The following is a 20230-nucleotide window of genomic DNA, read 5'->3' on the forward strand; positions in this document are numbered from 1 at the left end:
CCACCCTGCAATGCTATCGCCCAGCACACATAACGCTGCCGCTTATAACGTCATGGTCAATATTCACTTGTTATATAGCACATTAGCCAACTCTGTCTTTCATACAAACAAATGTGCCAACTTATAATAATGCATAATAAATTTGCAACACAAAGAAGCTTAACAAAGAAAAACGAGTTAACCGCCTGGAGATATAGACTTTAAAACAACATTTTCATTGTTATTACTAGGCTACATGTAACATTTTGAAGATGTTTTGAACACGTCTTTAGATAAAATTAGTTTCTCTGAATTTTGAAATAATTAATTTTATTGGTTATAATTTACCCGTCAAAATATATATAGACATTGCAGTTTGTGTTTTATGATTAATTAACATCAACAATATAATTTTAAATGCGTAGCTCTAAAACACCTTTGTAGATGGATTAGAGTTCGAAGTCTTGTGTGTACGTGCGCTAAGGTGAAAGCATGAAATAGAGAATGATTTGCTAATCAAAGGATACGTCACAGCTCTCCTGGAGAGCAGAACAAGGCTCAGGTATTACCAAAAATTGTATTCTTCGGTTACTCTCTGTAGCTAGACCTCTCTCATATGTAAATTTATAATTGATGTATTGCTTTTTCTGGATAAATTATACATCACAGATGTAAATTTTCAAAGAAACACCCTTTTTTATTTTCAGAAAAGATTTTGATTAATATGTAAATACCTTAAAAAACTGTAATAAATTATTGCATGTAAAACTTCTTGGTGTAAACCTTTTAAACTTGTATGATTTGCCTCTTATAATTTAATTTCTCTTTGTTCATATTGTGTTTTTGAAAATGTTGAAAATGTCTTTCTTGCATAATAGAAAAGGCTCAGGTATTCATAAATTCAACCCTGTTAAACATTTTCTCTGTAAATTAAAAGAAAATAATAATAGTCATTGATATAAACTCTTTATAATTGGAAATTGTACCCCACATCTTTGGTAGTGAAGTTAGTCTATGCTAAAAAGCCATAGTTCTATGTTCATAATATAAGGTACTCTTTAATGTACATTTTGATTTTTTTTGGATTTTAATTACCATAATGTAAATAATAAAGTTATTGTTATACCTTTATTTAGTTTGTTTCATATTAACAAGTGTATATTTTCTAACAAACAACTTGTTTTACAGTATTTCAAATGTGTTGAAAATGTATGTTTGTACTATTCAACACAGTATTAAAATAAATTCAATTCAATTCAATTCAAGAAAGAAAAGAAGCAATTAAAACTGTTGTTTTGTTTTCAAAATCTTTGATATAATGAGGCCACTTGTCTATAATTGTAAGAATTTTATTTAACTATTTATTTGCTAATATTATTTGTCTGTTTTTATTCTGCTGTTTTATTGTCATGTAGTCAAGCGTGAAAAAAACACTCGGATTGTGCGGATTGTAGGAATATTTGTACAAATTTTACGTTTAAATCATAGGAACTCACAAAAGGAAAGGGTTATTCGTTTAACACAATGTCAAATATCTACATCGTTTTTCTTTCTTTTAGTTTTTGTGTTACGTTTAAGATGATTTTAGCATCGTGTTAGACGCCATCTGGTGGACATTATATCTCTATGTTTCATGCACAAACATGAAGTCTATTTTATTTGCTCAAGAGTTACTTAAAAAGACCAAACGGAATAAAAACTAGGGGAACTATGTTTTTCTAAGACTATTTGTTCTTTATTTATGTATATTTTAACTATAAAGTTAGGCTACAAATAATTAATTTAGAATTATAATTTATTATTATTATTATTATTATTATTATTATTATTATTATTATTATTATTTGATTTTACTTGTTTCTTGTCACAGTATTGTCACAATTTTGGAATAATGTCGAGGCGACTTTTACATGCAGATGTAGAGCACTTTTAGTTTGGTAATGATCCGGAAGTATTCTTGAACACGTGCGTTTAGAGTGTGTTTTTTTTCCACGTGTGGATCCATGGAGATTGGCGCTTGAAAGATCAGTTGCAACGTCTTAGAAAATATGAAGTTTTCGTACAAGGTATGCATTTTTTCTTATTAAAAGAATATCGTTTTCCTTAAACATTTATTCATGTCAGGTTGTCTGCTGGTTAAATTTTTGATAAAGAATGTTGTAAAATAAATAGACAAAAGCTGTTCGTTTTATCCGTACGATAACATTTAAATTGATCTTATTTCAATTTCTTTTTAGTTTTCAAACCTATTAGGGGCATTTTATCGCAAAGGGAACCTATCTTTCTCCAAAAATGGGGATTCTGTCATCAGTCCTGTAGGTAACCGCATCTCCGTCTTTGATCTGAAAAAGTGAGTATCACTCGATCACACGTTTCACAGCCCTACAAAGTTAATTGGGTCGTGAGCTAAAGTACTGTTAAGTGAGTTACGTCTTGCTGCTTTTAGTTGAGAAAATGTTTCGTATTTCCCTAGTAACAAATCAGAAACCTTACCGGTGTCCACCTCAAAGAACATTGCCTGTTTTGACATCTCTCCAGACGGAAATCTTGCTATACTCATAGATGAAGGTATGTGAAAGTTTAACACCAATTAATCAGAAATCGTTTTACGCTCTTACCTTAATCATGGGTAAATTATGGTAATTCTGTAGACGTTGAATGAAGGTTTAATTACGTTTCAATTTTCCGAATGGATCAACGTTACCTTGGCGTTGTTTCATCGTCATACATTTCAATGTAGGTTGAATAGAAATTACACATAATACCAACGTTAAGTCCATGAATGTTGTAGGGATGCACCGATTTTTTTTGGCCGATATCCGTAACCTTTAGATTTATAGGCCAATAACCAATATATTGGCGGATAAAATATTTCAAAATGTTATATTTTTATTTAGTGAATAACCTATTTTTGTTTGAACCTCTTTGGGCTTGAGTGTCCACATACGTGGACAGTACATTTAGCTCTTAAGTGGCTATTTAAAATACTTTGAATGTTTTATATTTTGTTACAGACATACAGTGTCATCCTGCAACTGTTTTGCATCATATTAAATGTCCTGAACACTATTTTTAACTGTCCAAAATGGGAAAAAATTGTTTTTACTCTCTGATAGTCAAAGCAAGTTCAAAAAAAAAATCTATGTTAAATATACATAAAAAAAATTCAGAAAAAAAATGTTTTATGTAAATTAGGACCACGAGTCCACATATATGGACATCATTTTCCTCTAAAAGTACATTGTATCAAAAGATGATACTTGGGTTTTTATTCTAATTAGGTTCTAATAAGCCCAAATAGCAAAGATAAATAAAAAATGCATGTAAAAAAACACAATGGGTCTTAAGAGGGTAAAAACTTCATAAAACTTTGAACTGATCTTAGAATGGCCTAAAGCAAAAGAAGCAATAATTTCAAAATTGCAAGGTGATTATACAGACCTATATTCACGATTTTATATAAATCAGTGTGCCAAAAATAAATTATTACCTTTTCTTCATAGCAAATTGACATGCAGCTTGACTGTTGCATAAAAATAGTAGGTTAAATAAAAAAATGGGATTTATTTCAAATAAAACAAAAATGAAGGAACTAAGAATAAAACCAGCTCAAATTTTCTTGAATAAAACGCGCTACGTATTATGTACGATTGTTAAGGTTATTGCACACTGAATCCAAAATTCAAAATTAAATTCAACCTCACGTTTTGTCAATCATATTCACACACTGCCTCCGAAACATTCATACATGTTTAAAAAAAAACTGGTTATTTGTTTTGACAGTTCAGAGCCACCACACAAGTGAAAAGCTAAATACAGATAGTAGGTTTTACTTTAGAAAATGTGGTATAAATTCATCCCATTTGGTGTTTTGGATTCTTTTGAACACATTTAGGTCAATCAGACAACATTTCTGTTTGTTCTTGCTGTCATCTGCTGGAAAAATGAGCGATGAAAGGTTTATGACAAACCGCTGTGAGTTTGAAAGTTTAACTGCAGGTGCTGCTTGTGGTGCGTGTACGTGAAGCGGAGTCAGATTTGTCCTCTGAGTCAGACTTTAATACAGCACCTGAGCAATGAGCACAGATGACTTTATGAAAAACACAGTGCATAATATAAAGACAGAATGTGGAGGGCAGTTTTGAACCCCTATGCTGGATTCAGTGACTGGCACACGTCTCCCCTTTTGCTGTGAAGATTTGTCGTATATGTGTGCATGCGGTGATAGGCATCACGTGAACTCGTTATAATCATTATAAACATGCCGATCAAACTGAATACAATCTTACATCATCAACACATTGTTGATAATACAAATAATCATATTAAATTACAAACAACCCAATGAGTTGTTTAGCACGTGTTCATCGCTGATATTGTTTACAGATGTAACTTAATATTTTTCCTCAGACAATTTAAACCAAAATACACAATTACACTCTATCAAACATATCTACACTGATAAGGAATATGGTTACTTATTGAGTTATTGTAGCACAGCAATACCACAGAAAGAAAGGGTGGACTTCGAAGGTCGTTGTGAGGAAAGCTCCATAGTTTTTTTTTATGCCCATGCACCGGACAAGTCTGAACAAGTTCTGCAGGCAATTCAAAGAAACTCAACGAAACATAGAGGGAGCTATGGTTGTCACGATACTGGAATTCGATACCAATCGGTACAGAAATTTTAAAAGCGTCCATTTTCCGCTAACATTTGACCGGTGATTTGCCATTTGTGTTCACATGCTCAACAGAAATGTCTGTGATTAGTAGGGTTGGGTACCAAAACCCGGTGGCATTATAGCACCGGTACCTTTGTAACCGGTATGTACCGGATCAAATCAGCATATGAATTTCGGTGCCTAATTTCGGTGCCACTGGTGCTGCGAGAAGGACGTAAGAAAGGGGTGCATCAAAGGCACACATCTCTAAACATTAAATTATAAACAACTTTGAGGAATGCGGACAGGCGATGTCAGGCGTTTGTTCTTGTTGCTTATAGGGAACGGACGCACGCAACGCACGCAGTACAGCGCATTTGGTGAGCGAGAGCGACTCTCTTCAGATCAACACGCAGATCAACACGCATGTTCATTAAATGTGCTTTTAAGCGTAAAGCGTATTTTACAAGCAAGGATTCTGACAACAATGTGAAGCAGATGATTTACAAAAGTTGCATTTAAGAGGGAAACGCGTAAAGCTTTATGACCCATTTGAGGCCTCAAAGGCAGAGGAATGCACTGTCTCTGACATCATATGGCACTTTCAGTGAGTACGTACACGGACACCAATGCTCCGATTTTAATATAATTTAGTCAATACTCTGATTTAGAGTCTTGACTACCGTGTAAACAGTGATTTTTAACAACCTTAAAAGGGCCACAGACACCTGCGTCGTGAATTTGCAGAGGTTTTTTTTTTTTTTTTTTTTTTTTTTTTTAATTTAACGTGCGGTATCAAATTTCATTAAAAGACCACCAGTCCCTGTGTCAACAAGCTTGGCCCCCATAAATTTGGACGTGTATTTTTGTGTCAAAACGCCACGGAGAAGCGAGATCAGCCATCGGTGGTAATCTGTGGAGATATGGCTGAGGCCTCTCTCTGCACGCTGTACGTGACACTTGCACTCGCTCTCTTAGGCACTCACTCTCTCTGTCATTACGGTGCTGCGCGCATTAGCCTAGTTCCCTAGCATTCGTCAGAGGTTGACGCTGAAATGACACAGGTAATAGGGTTTTTTTTTTTTTTTTTTTTTTTTTTTTTTTTATATATACACTTTTAATATAGGAAGTGCTCAGCTATGCAGAGACCATTATTAATCAGAAATTGAGTGTACATAGTTTTAGGTTAGGAAATGCTGTATTGAATTTACAAACAGTCGGCACCAAGTACCAAAGAACAGATATAACACATTGATCAAATGTAGTTTTCAGTCACGCTCATGTAAGTCATATTTAACTCGTTAAGTTTTGCTTTCATTCTTTTTTGATTTTCGTCTTCAACACATGATTTATTTACAACACATTTTTAAACAATATTATTCACTAATTTCTAATATCTACTTTTTTTATCTTCCCCATGCTGACAGTCAGTGCATAACATTTTACTAGTTATTTTGCAAGACATTTGTATTCAGACAAAGTCCCTTTAAGTGTTTTTAAGTGTCTTTTATTCAGATTAAAGTGTAATTTAAACTTAATCAGTTAACTACGAAAGTTGAAATCATTAGTCAAATTATTTTGTAACTGATTTGTTGTGTAAATCAAAAAATATACAGTAAATATTTCTTGAGGAGGCTATTAATACTGACCTTAATTTTTATTTAAATTTTTTATCAAAAACTGCTTTTATTCAAGAAATAAACAATAAGATGTACAACTTATTATGACTCCAGAATAATTTAATTTTATTTATTTTAAACACTGAAAATTTTCAGAAACATTATTTTAAATGAATGGGAGGGCAAAAAAAAGCAACTCATGTAAACACCTTGATCATATTATTGTCTTATTCAGATTAAGGCAAATCATAAGATTACTGATAACCATGTAAAAATAGTCACAAGCCCCAACCCTAGAAAAAAGGAGTTCCGTATTTTGCTGACAGCCTTTTCAAAGGTTAGTAGTAAGCTAATGTATTTTATTAATGCAATTCTTAAATTCAAGCTAACCAACAAATGATCAAAGGAAATATATTAATGTAATTAAAATGTATAAAATATGAATTGATGTTTACTTTAAACTTAAATTATATTGTTCTATTAAAATTATTTTTTAAAAGATTTTGTCAAGTAAAAGATTTTTCTAGAGTTGTCCACCATAATTTTGTGGCTCAAAAGTATCAGTTCAGGCACCGGTACCATTTTAAAAGTATCAATTTAGCACCGGTATCGAAATAACCCTAAACGATACCCAACCCTAGTGATTAGCCGTGAATGTCATCAGTTCACCGAACTCACCGCTGTTTACTGCGTGTAACTGCAGATACAGGGACACTGGAGCATTTTAAAGTCATGATTCATCAGCTGATCACTCGTATGTCAGCTTATTGACGTGACTTTGAAACGATCCAGTGTCCCTGTATCTTCGGTTACACTCCGTAAACAGTGGTGAGTTAAGTGAACCAATGTCCTTCACAGCTAATAACAGTCATTTCTGTTGAGCACGTGAACATAATGGAAAATCAGCAGTGTTTAAGAACGTGCTCCACAGCGCTCAAATGTTTGCGGGAAATGGACGTTTTTAAAATTTCAATACCGATTGGTATCAAATTCCAGTATCGTGACAACACTAGAGAAAGCAGTATTTTTGGAAAAGACTGGCACAGAGAACGAAGAATTAAAGGGATACTAAAATTAAAATTCTGTTATTTGCCTATTTCACTTCTGTTGAACACAAAATATTTTTTGAAGAAAGCTGAAAATCCATAACTATTGACTTCCATGGTATTTGTTTTTCCAACTATGTATGTCATTGATTACAAGTTTTATCTTTCTTCAGAATGGCCTCTTTTGTGTTCAGCAGAAGAAACACATAATGGTTTGGAACCACCTTGGAGTAAATTTTCGTTTTAGGTGGACTATCCCTTTCAGTTTGAAAACACCAGAAACATCTACAGCATTCTTGCAGATAATATACATCTTATGTAGACCCTTTTCACAAGACTGAGATGACATTTCAGTTGTCATAAGCATCTTAAATCCTCAACAGTTTTTAATTAGATTTTTTAAATAGCATTTTATTCATGTTTTAGTGCCATATTAAAAAAAAAAACATTTCTCTATAATATCAAATGTACTTAGGATGTGATTCTTTCGTATAAATACGCATTTTTGTTCAGCTCAATTGGGTGACCCCAGTAATATGCCTAAATCCAATATAGTCCTATAATGTTCGCAAATGAGAGCCCCTGATAATGTGGAAGATTATGGAATTGCTTTGAATGCGTGCGCGGCTGTACATCTTTTTCCGCTCTCACATTAGCATGTCACTACCATGCGCTCTATGTACATTATAAATAAAGCTGCAGGGCACACGTTTGTTATTAACTTCTGAAAGTCATCTTCATTCCATGTCTTCATTTATTCAGTGGTACAGCCTAACACCTGAAGTTTAATACCTGAAAGTTTTGTAAGTTTAGATGATATTACAAATGCATGAAAATTAGGGGTGTGAACATACACTGGTCTCATGATCACAGTGCATCATGATGCATTGACGATGCTTTCCATAAACAATTTGATATTTTACTTCACAGCACAATAATTATTGAATTAAAATGTATAATTTATAAATATATTATGATGCAAATTTTTCCTTTAATATGAGCAGTTAGATATGTACTATACCTTTAATTTTACCTGCTCAAGCATAGCAAATAAATAAATGTAAATATTATCCCACTTGCTTTTTGAGCGAGTTCTTAAATGCCTTTGATTGATCACGCTATCAACAAAAAGGTGTTAAATGGCCAGGGCCATCCTAGCTGATCCATAGATGGCGATGCACACATGGATGTTTCTGGATCCACAAGGAACGTTTTAGTTGCAAAAAAAATATCATGATATTATATTTCACACCATTCGCTATAGATAATTACAATATACCAATAACAATATATTTAGAAATATTAGGATTTTTATTTTACCACTTTATTTCAGTTTATCAACATTAAGAAGGCAATGTTGTTTTAATAGTCAAAAACAAATATATCTCATCTCTTTATAATAAAATAACATAAAACTGCATGCTGACACGCTGTATCTTCAAAATTATAAACATTTAAAATAGACAATATCTTTATAAATGAACTGCATAGTTGCAATCTAAACAACTACATTCTTACCTAAAAAGCCTCAAAAAGTAGTGAGTTTATTGTAGTGAATTTATTGATCTGTCACTCACAGGGTGAGGAGGCTGTACAAGTGCTGATATTGCAAAACATTGCACTGCTATCAGCCAATCAGATTCGAGAACCAGACAACCCGCGGTACAGCAGCGGGAATGCAGACCTCTAGTTCGTATTTACCACATCTTCCTTCTCGTTCGGTCGAAACCCAAAATACTGCCAAACGGCAGAGGTTGTGTTCTTTTTCGAGACCAGGTCGCCATCTTACCTCACCTCTCTCTCTCTCCTCCACATTGTCCCCTGATGACAATCACGCATACGCATTTTTAGGCATTAAATAAATAATATTTAATACTTGTCCCCTATATAAGTGAATTTTTTTTATGACTGTATAACGGTATTGAAACTTTTTAAAGTTTAGTATTGAAACTATTTTTAGATCCTGCAGTATACCGTATTACCGCCCAAGCCTCATATATATATATATATATATATTATATATATATATATATATATATATATATATATATATATATATATATATATATATATATATATATATATATATATATATATATATATATATTATAGGTGGGCATAGATACATTTTTTTTATCTAGATTAATTTTGAAATTATTCTACATTAAAATGGCTCTTTTGAATTCTGCCGAAGGCATTCAGAATATGTGTGCTACCCAAATAATAAGTCTTTGAGAACGGGTTTCTCAAGCCAGGTGACACGTTAGACCAGGGGCTCATCTCCTACTTCCAAAATGCATCACAAACTGCTTGACAAACTGTTCTACTATGATAATTGGTGATGAAAATAAATTATGTTCAATAAGATGTACTTGTGTTTACTAACTGTTTATTCAGTTAAACATGAATTATGAACTGTAGTCTACATAAGCTCCAAACAGCAATTTAATACTTGCTTTTGATGTACGTACATACAGAAAATGCTGCTTCTCAATGCCAAGTTCACAGAGCCCTGACGGTGTGTAAAACATTGCATGTTTACATGGGCAACAATACTTTAATACGATTTTAATATAATTAAACATTACTCAGATTAAGAATTTACCTTGTAAACAGAGAATTTTGATAACCCGAATGCGACTAAAGTCATAACTGAACTAAGCATTTATTAGTGGCATTACTAAAGTAAACACTGCAATCCAACTATTACTGTCATGTAGGACTTTTCGCCATATTTTCCGACAAGATCCAAGACACAGGCGGCTGTCAGTAAGGCAAGGCAAGGCAAGGCAAGGCAAGTTTATTTATATAGCACATTTCATACACAGTGGCAATTCAAAGTGCTTTACATAAACAGGAATAAAAGAAACAATTATAAGAGAAATAAAAACAAACAGAATAAAAATAAAATAAAATAAAAGCTGATAAAATGTGTTATAAAAGAGTTAAAAAGAAGAGAAAAACATAGTAGTTCGATCTGTCGGACGTAGCACAGTGCTCATTCAGTAAAGGCACAGCTAAACAGATGTGTTTTCAGTCTTGATTTGAATGTGCCTAATGTTGGAGCACATCTGATCATTTCTGGAAGCTGATTCCAGCAGCGAGGGGCGTAGTAGCTGAAAGCCGATTCACCCTGCTTTGACTGAACTCTTGGGATTTCTAATCTATTTGATCCTAAAGATCTGAGTGATCTGTTAGGTTTGTATTCAGTGAGCATATCTATAATGTATTGAGGTCCTAGGCCATTTAGTGATTTATAGACCAGTAATAATACTTTAAAATCTATTCTAAATGTGACTGGGAGCCAGTGTAAAGACCTGAGGACAGGTGTGATGTGCTCTGATTTCCTGGTTCTGGTCAGAATTCTGGCCGCAGCGTTCTGGATGAGCTGCAACTGTCTGACTGTCTTTTTGGGAAGGCCAGTGAGGAGGCCATTACAGTAATCCACCCTGCTGCTGATAAAAGCATGAACAAGTTTCTCTAAGTCTTCACTGGAAACAAAGCATCTGACTCTTGCAATGTTTTTGAGATGATAGTATGCTGATTTACTAACTGCTTTGACATGACTATTGAAACTCAGATCTGACTCCAGAGTCACACCAAGATTCTTGACCTTATTTTTTGTTGTTTGACCCTTAGAGCCAAGGTACGCATTCACCTTGAGAACCTCATCTCTGTTCCCAAATGCAATGACTTCAGTTTTCTCTTTGTTTAACTGAAGAAAGTTTTGGCACATCCAATTGTTAATTTCATCAATACATTGGCAGAGGGTGTCAATGGGGCTGTAGTCATTAGGCAGTAAGGCTAGGTAGATCTGAGTGTCATCAGCATAGCTGTGGTAGGAGATTTGGTTCTTTCTCATTATTTGGCTCAGAGGGAGCATATAAAGCTTGAACAGGAGTGGTGCCAGAATCGAGCCTTGTGGGACTCCACATGTCATGGGTGTCCACCCTGACCTATGGTCACCTATACTGACATAGTATCCTCTCCCTTCAAGGTAAGATGTGAACCATTTGAGGACCGTCCCAGACAGCCCAACCCTGTTTTCCAGCCTATCCAGAAGTATGCTGTGATCGACAGTGTCAAATGCAGCACTGAGATCAAGCAGTACCAGCACTGTTAGTTTGCCTGAATCTGTATTTAGGCGGATGTCATTGATTATCTTTATAAGGGCGCTCTCTGTACTGTGATGTGGTCTGAAACCAGATTGAAAATTGTCCAAACACCCCTTGAAGTTTAAGAACTTGTTAACCTGGTTAAAAACAACTTTTTCAATGATTTTGCCAATGAAAGGGAGATTTGAGATGGGCCTGTAATTGCTCAATATGGTGTTATCTAGGTTGCTCTTCTTCAAGAGGGGTTTAACAACTGCAGTTTTAAGTGAGTTAGGAAAAATCCCCGAGAGAAGTGAAGCATTTACCACTTTTAGAAGATCCATTTCTAAGCAGGTAAATACCGTTTTAAAGAATGATGTGGGGAGCGTGTCGAGACTGCAGGTTGATGTTTTCATAATTTGCACGATCTCTTCTAAGATTTTGCCATTAATTGCCATGAAATCGGACATAATGTCTGATTTCTTAAGTTGTGGTTGAGCTAGTCTGACGTCGACACAATTTGGCTGATTGGATGAGCTGATTGCCTTTCTGATATTATTGATCTTGTCAGTAAAGAAATGAGCAAACTCATTACATTTGCTTTCAGAGAGTAGCTCACTGGGAATCCGACTGGGGGGGGTTGTGAGTTTCTCTATCGTTGCAAAGAGTTTACGAGCATTGTTTACGTTGCTGTTTATAAGGCTTGAAAAGAAAGTCTGCCTAGCAGTTTTTAGTTCCATATTAAAAGCACGAAGACTGTCTTTATAGATATTATAATGGATTACTAGTTTCGTCTTTCTCCACATACGCTCAGCTTTTCTGCACTGTCTTTTCGTCATTTGAATTCTTGGGGACCTAGTCCAGGAACCCCTTTGGCTGCTAGTTATCTTCTGGCTTTAACAGGAGCAATGTCATCTATGACATTCTTAACTTTAGAGTTAAACAAATCAAGAAGAGAATCAACAGAGTCTGCAGATATACTTGGTGCTAGCGATATGGCCTTCATAAACTGCTCATTAGTGTTCTCATTTATGCATCTCTTTCTGACAGAGACAGATCTGTCTTTAATAGCTGGAGTGATCAATATATCAAAGAAAATACAGAAATGATCAGATAGTGCAACATCCTTAACAACAGTTGATGAAATGTGTAAACCCTTAGTTATAAGTAGATCAAGAGTGTGTCCACGATTGTGTGTGGGTCCTTGAACATGCTGAGTCAGATCAAAAGTGTTGAAAACAGTCATCAGTTCTTTTACAGCATTGATTTCTGGATTATCAATGTGAATATTAAAATCCCCAGCAATGGTAAAATAGTCAAATTCAGAGGTTACTATTGATAACAGCTCTGTAAAATCATCAATAAAAGCTGGAGAATATTTTGGAGGTCTGTAGATAATGATCAGTAAGATACGTGGAGCACCTTTTAGTGCTATACTCAGATATTCAAAAGACAAAAAGTCACCAAATGACACTTGTTTACACTCATAGACATCTTTAAACAGGGCAGCAATGCCTCCACCTCTCCTATTGGCTCTGCAAACACTCAAAAGTCAAAGTTTAAAGGAGCTGTTTCATTCAGAACTGCTGCGCTACAGCTGTCATCTAGCCAAGTTTCATTTAAAAGCATAAAATCAAGGCAATTTGAGCTGATAAAATCATTGACTAAAAGTGACTTATTGTTGAGTGATCGGATGTTTAAAAGTGCTAACTTAACAGTTTTAGCTGTTTCTGCTACAGTAGTCTCAGATTTATATTTAATAGACACAAGATTTGAGTGATTTGCTATACGGCCTGAACAAGTCTTCGGTTTTCTGTCACGTAATACAACACATATATGTGTAGAGAAAGCTACAGGCACACTGGGTTCCTGCTTGTTCTGTAAACATCTGATAAAGACACTGTTATCTAAGCAGGCACCCGAGACACATCATGGAGAGCAGTTTTGTTCACCAGCTGAGGATGGTGCGTTGTTGTTTGGGCCCTGGCGGTGGGGCAAATGTCGGAGGGCTCTTCCACGTGGGCTCAGAGATGGTTGTGGAGCAGGCCGCTTTTTGGTTGGTAACTGGGGGCTTGCGGCGATGGAGTGTGGAAGTTTAGTTCCAGCATGCACCAGTTCCTCCATCTTTTTTGAGAAACCCAAGAGAGGCGAGCAAGGTGATAATGGGAACGTGTCTGGTGACAGAGGCTGTGGCTCTGGAGATTCTGGGTGCTGAAATATGTTTCCTGGGTGTTTTCCTGAGGATCATTTTTAGTGACGAGACATGATGCTGTTCTGATGCGTCACAGTCTGTCTGTGTTGAGCAGAGGGCCAGCGATAGTGTCTCTATCAACAGTGGGTGTTTTGGCTGCGTGGCGTTATCACTGTCCTTGGGTGATGCGTCAGCCCCAAGTCCACTCGGGAGCTGATTTGAGGTCCTGTGGTCATCTGGACATTTGCTGGGTGTGTATGTGCCATTTGGATTGAGGTCAGTGGCACATACAGCTGATGGATGATGGAGGGAGAAGAAGATATTGTCCTTTAGTACCTTTGCACCAAGTTTGTTTGGGTGAAGGCCGTCTGATGTCAACAGTTGTCTTTGGTTCCAGAAGAGATTGAAGTTGTCAATAAAATTCAGTCCTTTCCTGTTACATGCTTTCTGCAGCCATACATTTAGACCAAGCAGCCGTGAAAACATGTTTGTCCCTCTTGCAGGGAGTGGTCCACTGATGAACGGCTGAATTTTCACTCTTTCAACTGTTTCCAAGAGCTCACAGAAATCTCTCTTGAGCAGTTCTGACTGTTCCTTCCGAATATCATTCTTCCCCACATGGATGATAATCCGTTTTGGCAGTCTTGTGCTTCTTCAGAATTCCTTAAGTTCTTTGTTTACATCAGAAACTGTTGCATGAGGGAAGCAGTATGTCATTGTAGATTTGCTCCTAAAATTCCTGATTATTGAATCTCCTACAACTAGTGTTCTTATCTCAGGTGCGATCGGAGCAGAATGCCGCTGTCTAGTCGGCCTTGAGCCTCTGTTCCATGCAGAGTTAGCTGCTGAGTCATGCGATCTCTGTCTGACTGCATTTGGGGATTCTTCACCCATATTACTCAATACTTCATATCTGTTCTGAAGCTGTAATTGAGTCCGAGCTGTATTTGGGGTAGAGGACGCTAATGCGGCAGCGTATGATCTGACCCCGTGAGTACCCTTTGGTCTCGCACCTTGTTTATGCCAATGCTCATTTTCAACAGCTTTAATCTGTTTTTTCAGTGCTCGGAATAGTGGTAGGAATAGATTTATGGGACTCACCGGCTATTTGCTGTGAGCGTCCACAATGACGCTGCAGTTCTGGTTGGATCGCAAGTAACTTTGTTTCAAGAACTGCAATCTTTTGTAGAAGTTTGTGGCAGTTTGTACAGCAGTGAGAATCTGAATTAATCCGATCCAGAGGCATTTTCACAGCCGTGTTTTCCCGTCTCAGGAATGTGAGCAGCTGATAGCTGGTAGCGGGAGGATTGTTTAGACGATAATTCCCCTCTTGTTAGTAAAGCTATATTCCAGAAAGTTTGTAGAATCGATGCTGATCATCAAGTTGTGTCGTTTGAGCACTGTGCTGATAGGCTCAAGTTAAAATTAGGGTTTAAGATATAAAAGCAAGTGAGCAGAGAGCGGAGCAGTAGGCAAAGACGTCCGAACAGTAGCGAAGCAGGAAGCAGAAGTCTAGTAAAGGACCGCACACAAAACACACACACACAAAACACGCACACACACAAGTTTTTTTTTTCTTTACGTTTGGCAAGCGTTATTACATTCTATGACACTCTCACCAGTCCTTACCCCTTATTTGCGTCTAATACCCCAGTTTGTCATGACAGCATGACTGAAATATTAATGAGTTAAAGTGAAACTGGCGATTCTGCAGCTAAAGTCAGGCATCCTGTTGGTTTTGATTCAGAATGGCACTTTGTTTGTTAGACGGCTCACCGGTCAGGTATACATCCGCGCTAAACCATCAAGGTGAAAGTCATCATAGCTTGCCTAGAATAGACCCAGCTTCCAACCCAACTTTGAGAATATATTAATGGCGAATTTTTTTTTTTTTTTTTTTTTTATTTATTTATTTTTTTTAATCGCACGATAAGAGTCTCGCGTTAACGCAGCCATTAACGGCGATAACGGCCCAGCACTATATATATAAACAAACAAACAAACAAACAGAGTTCTGTCTGGTTGACCTTGATTTTTTAGCAAAAAAATCATAATTCTCATTTTAGCCAGAATCGTGCAGTCCTACTTCCACCCGTTTAGTCATGTAATAAACTTTTCAAATCTCAGGTACATGCAACTTCACAATAAAGGGGCATGCAACAAAAAGTTTCAAATTAATTAATGTAAATATTTAAATGAACTGTTGTAATCCAGCTGTAAAAGTGTTTTTTTTTTTTTTTTTCGTAATTTGACAACATTTGATCCACATGTTTTAGATGGAGCGGCAATACTGGTTAGCTTGGTCACTCGAGCAGTACTTCACCATCATCACTTCCATAATCCTGTTCACAATGTTTCCTTCTCTCCTGATGGAAGGTTAGCTATCACACAGCACAAAATATACTTAAAATATTATTACTATTATTATTGTTGGTATTATAGTCTTTTATTTTTTATTCTAATTATTATCTTTTATTTTCAAGGAAGTTTGTGGTAACAAAGGAAAATGTGGCTCTAATGTATCATGCACCTGGAAGAAACAAAGAATTTAATGCATTTGCATTAAACAAGAGTTTTTATGGACCATTTGATGAGATGACTTGTATTGACTGGACAGATGATTCGAAGTAAGTAATAGATTTTTTTCTATGAGGTATGATTGCTTCATTCCTTTCATAGTGCAATTTTCTACTTTTCTTGTTTGCTCTGGCTGCCCTAGCAACAACACTGTCTGACTTCACAGCTACGGCGGCGAGAGTGTCAAAATTAGCTACATTGATCTCGTATTTAAAGGGCACATAGGTTACCCCTTTTTTCATATTTAATATAAGTCTTTTGTGTCCCCAGAATGTGTCTGTAAAGTTTCAGCTCAAAACACCCATCAGATTATTTATTAAAGCTGTTTGAAGTGTCTATATTATAGCTGGAAAAAAGGTTTTGCTGTTTTTTTTTTTTTTTTTTTGTACTGGCCCTTTAAGGCTAGTCCTCCCCGCCCACCGTTCCCACGTGCCTGTCAGCAATCGCTGCCCTCGGCTGCCTCAGGAAACTGATCTCATGTAACGTGTGAGAAATTCTACAGGAAGAACTTTAACAATCAGTATTTGATGCATTTTTTTGTGGATTTGCAACGAGTCACACACAATGTCATTACAAAGTTCACGCACACACACAGCAAGGACACAAACACATAGCGCAGACATACACACAAACGTAGCGCAGACAGACACACACACACACACACACACACACACACACACACACACACACACACACACACATAGCTCAGACACACACACACACACACACACAGAGAGAGAGAGAGAGAGCGCGCGTTAAGCTTTGCACTCGTTTTGCATGCATATGTGACATGATACTGGTAATATCCACTGCTGTATGGATATCTCTTATATTAATGTCCAAAATAAACCTGATTTAACGTCCACAAACCGGGATTGAAGCGTCTTCCTTTATAATTGTTATGACACGCGGCTGTGCTGATTAAGTGCATCTGAAGTGAATCGCTGTAATTCATTACACACATGCTCTGTTTTAAAACATTTTAAACTTGTGAAACTCACTCTTGATCACATTTGATGATGATGATTGATGATCCAAGCGAACTGAACACACCTTTTATTCCCGGCTGCTTTGCGCTCGTCCTCTCTTGATGATATGATTATACACGTGACTACCGGACATGTTAATGCGCGCAGCTGTCAATCAATATTGGTGGGCGGCGGGTAAAGTTGCGGTCGATCTGAAAACCGCTCCAATTGGTCCACCGTTTTTATGTTGTTAGATTTAGAAAAAAAAAGAACGGGGTGTGTTTATATCACCCCAATATGAGTTTATACACTATACTTACACACATTTCTGTCCAAACAGCTTGAAAAGTAGATTTTTTTGCCATAGGTGCCCTTTAAATGCTTGTGGTTTGGCTTCGCTCCACTTAACCAATATCTGTCCATTTGTCTGAAATATTCTGAAGTCGTTATAGTTAGCATGAGATTCATGCTTTTTTTTGAAAAAAAAAAAAACATTAATGAGAGGGCTGCACGATTAATCGTATTATTATCACGATAACGATATTTGTGGCCCACGATCAATAATTAAATATAGTCGTGATTTTACAGTATAAAGATCAAGTCGTTATTTTAATGGGCGGAGTTTACGGATTGTACCGCATTACACACTAGGTGACTGCATCTAGATTGCAAGTGTTTTTTCGAGGAATGCAATGGTGATCAGGTAGCCTTTGCTCCTATTCAGTCCAAACTTTCCAAGGTAACACAACAAACCTCATTGACCACCTTAAAAGCCACCACAAAGTGACTGTGATCAGTTGGTTATTGAGCTCAGGAGAATTCTGCTTTGCGTTTTTTTTTATGCATTACTAACGTCACTAAACTGTTTTATTACTTAACCAAATATTTGCGGAGATTCAGCAGTTTTTTTTTTCTTTTCTGACGCCTTTACCAGTCATGTAGACAGAAGACACTGTATCATATTGTTTCAATGTAAAAAAAAAAATTGCCGCTCATGCAGGTATTGAGGTTAGTTTTCATTAATCTGATGCAACTTTTATTATTTACAAGAAAAGAAAATGTAATTTAAAGTTTCAGATCAATTAAACTCAATTTATAAAAATTATAAATTATTTTATGCATTAAATAATGAAATAGATAACTAATTTCCTTTATTTTCGATTACACTATGCACTATAATTTAAAGTTTTATTATGTATATATGCTTTTTAAAATAACATTCGTTAAACATATTTTAGTGCATCGAACGTAATTAAATTATCTGTCTTGATTAAAATCTTTATGCAAAGGATCAGGAATTGATCGCAATCATCCAACACATGTATCTCTCATGCCACGCTTTCGAGAATAAATTTACGTCTGAGTGCTGCTTTGAATAGAATAAAATGACATTAAAGACTATACACGTAAAATAAAACATTCACAAAGGTGTATCTTATGAAAAAAACATCGATTGACGGGCGCTGCTTCCGGTTTTAAAATAATCAAGCAGATTTAAAAATATCTAAAGAAGAGAAGAAAAATGACAGGAATTTCGCAAAAGAAAAATATTAAACGTATATCGGGGCTGTTAAAAGAACATTCTACTTCAATGTATTCGTTCGACTACAATATGAATGCCGGAGTGTTAAGCCGTTTCTCCTGCGTGCTTCAGCGCCATGCACTAAATTCCAGGGGTTTCATTACCACGACGTAAAATGGGTGTGGCTGTTTATGAATGAGGAGGCGGAAAGAATGCGCTGTTTAGTTTCATATCAAGGCATATAAAAAAAACAACTGCTCATCACGCTCAAAGTTAAACTAAAATGCGCAACTCTTGTTGGTTGCACCCGCGGGATGCACAATGAACCACACGCCATTCTTTTAACTCAATGTTTGTGAGGTATGTGAACCAACCGCAGATGCTTTGTCATGTTGGTCGCGACACCCTGCTTTATAATTTATTAGTTTATTACAGTAATTACTCTTTGCTTTGCCATTGTTCTTCACCACGTGTAGCCACTCTTTTGAGCACATCTTGCGGTCCATCTCTAAACAAATGTTTACTTACCAGTAACTTTTTAATGCATGTCCCTGTAAGAAAACATTGTAAATATTTGGAAATCCGGTGATCGCAATAATGATCGCAATAATCAAACCCTTGGGAACAACTGTGGTCGGAACCAAAGTTCACAGGACCGTGTTCTCTGGAATCCTCTCAATCGGTGGACTTCAACTATCCGATTACTTGCCGCTGAACCGCGTCATAGCTCATTACCATAAAGTTGACTTGATTTCAACTCTTCTTGATGCCCACACCGGCAAAGACGTGCTGCGCCAATACTTGCCGCTGGCTCCTAATTGAAAATGAATGACTTCTGGCTACTTTGACGCTCTTGCCGATTTGTGAACGCACAGTTAGAGCTTTAACTTTTCCCCACAATATCTCTAGCTTCGAAAATTAACAAACTATTTTATTTTAATGTATTTTTTACCATCATGCAACCAATTTCACTATTGCTTTCACTGATTAATAGGTGCTTTGCTGTTGGAAGTAAGGACATGACTACCTGGATCTTTGGGGCAGAAAGATGGGCAAATCTCATCTTACTGACTCACTACGGTGGTCATAAGGACATCATAGTGGGCTGTTTTTTTGAAAAGAGACAGCTTGGATGTAAGTATGTGAATGTCTGCCTGGCATTTGTGTAGCACATAAACCAGCCACTCATACATCACGGGGTTTTATGTCAGGTTTTTTTTTTTTTCGCTTTGTTTATAGTAAATATTAAAAATGAAGTTGGGTCTACTGTAGCTGCCGTCATAATAATTAATTAAGGAGTGCCCCTGTGATTGTGATGATTACAAATGTCTTTAGTGGGCCACTCCTTTTCTGTTGCAGGCCCCACTATTGTTCATAGTATTGGGGCCAATGGTTTGGTTCTGTTCAGTTTGCTGAGGGGGCAGGGCTTATTCATTTTTGACCGTATGACATTACTCTCCAGACCATGTTGCTAAAATCGCTCCAAATTAACTGATTTGTGCTAATGACATTATTCTATGGAGCCAGATCAGTCTTAAAAATAATACATTTACAAATTATAATTTATATGTGC

General features: G+C 36.2%; 1 protein-coding gene across 1 annotated transcript; it reads left to right on the forward strand.

Moving 5' to 3' along the window:
• The first annotated feature begins 1958 nt into the window (after nt 1-1958).
• On the forward strand, nt 1959-20148 carry pwp2h (PWP2 small subunit processome component). The gene is made up of 7 exons (XM_056453266.1): nt 1959-2045; nt 2217-2329; nt 2453-2547; nt 15867-15966; nt 16074-16217; nt 19652-19791; nt 20120-20148. Exons 1-7 carry the CDS (start codon nt 2028-2030, stop codon nt 20146-20148), a joined length of 639 nt encoding a protein of 212 aa, XP_056309241.1. The 5' UTR covers nt 1959-2027.
• Nucleotides 20149-20230: the final 82 nt, after the last annotated feature.

The sequence above is a fragment of the Danio aesculapii genome, chromosome 1, assembly GCF_903798145.1.
Source record: "Danio aesculapii chromosome 1, fDanAes4.1, whole genome shotgun sequence".
Taxonomy (NCBI): domain Eukaryota; kingdom Metazoa; phylum Chordata; class Actinopteri; order Cypriniformes; family Danionidae; genus Danio; species Danio aesculapii.

What these genes read in the sequence shown, in the direction of transcription:
- pwp2h (XM_056453266.1), top strand. An exon ending in GACTGGACAGATGATTCGAA is followed by an intron (nt 16,218 to 19,651) that starts GTAAGTAATAGA and finishes ACTGATTAATAG; the next exon opens with GTGCTTTGCTGTTGGAAGTA. An exon ending in TGAAAAGAGACAGCTTGGAT is followed by an intron (nt 19,792 to 20,119) that starts GTAAGTATGTGA and finishes ATTACTCTCCAG; the next exon opens with ACCATGTTGCTAAAATCGCT.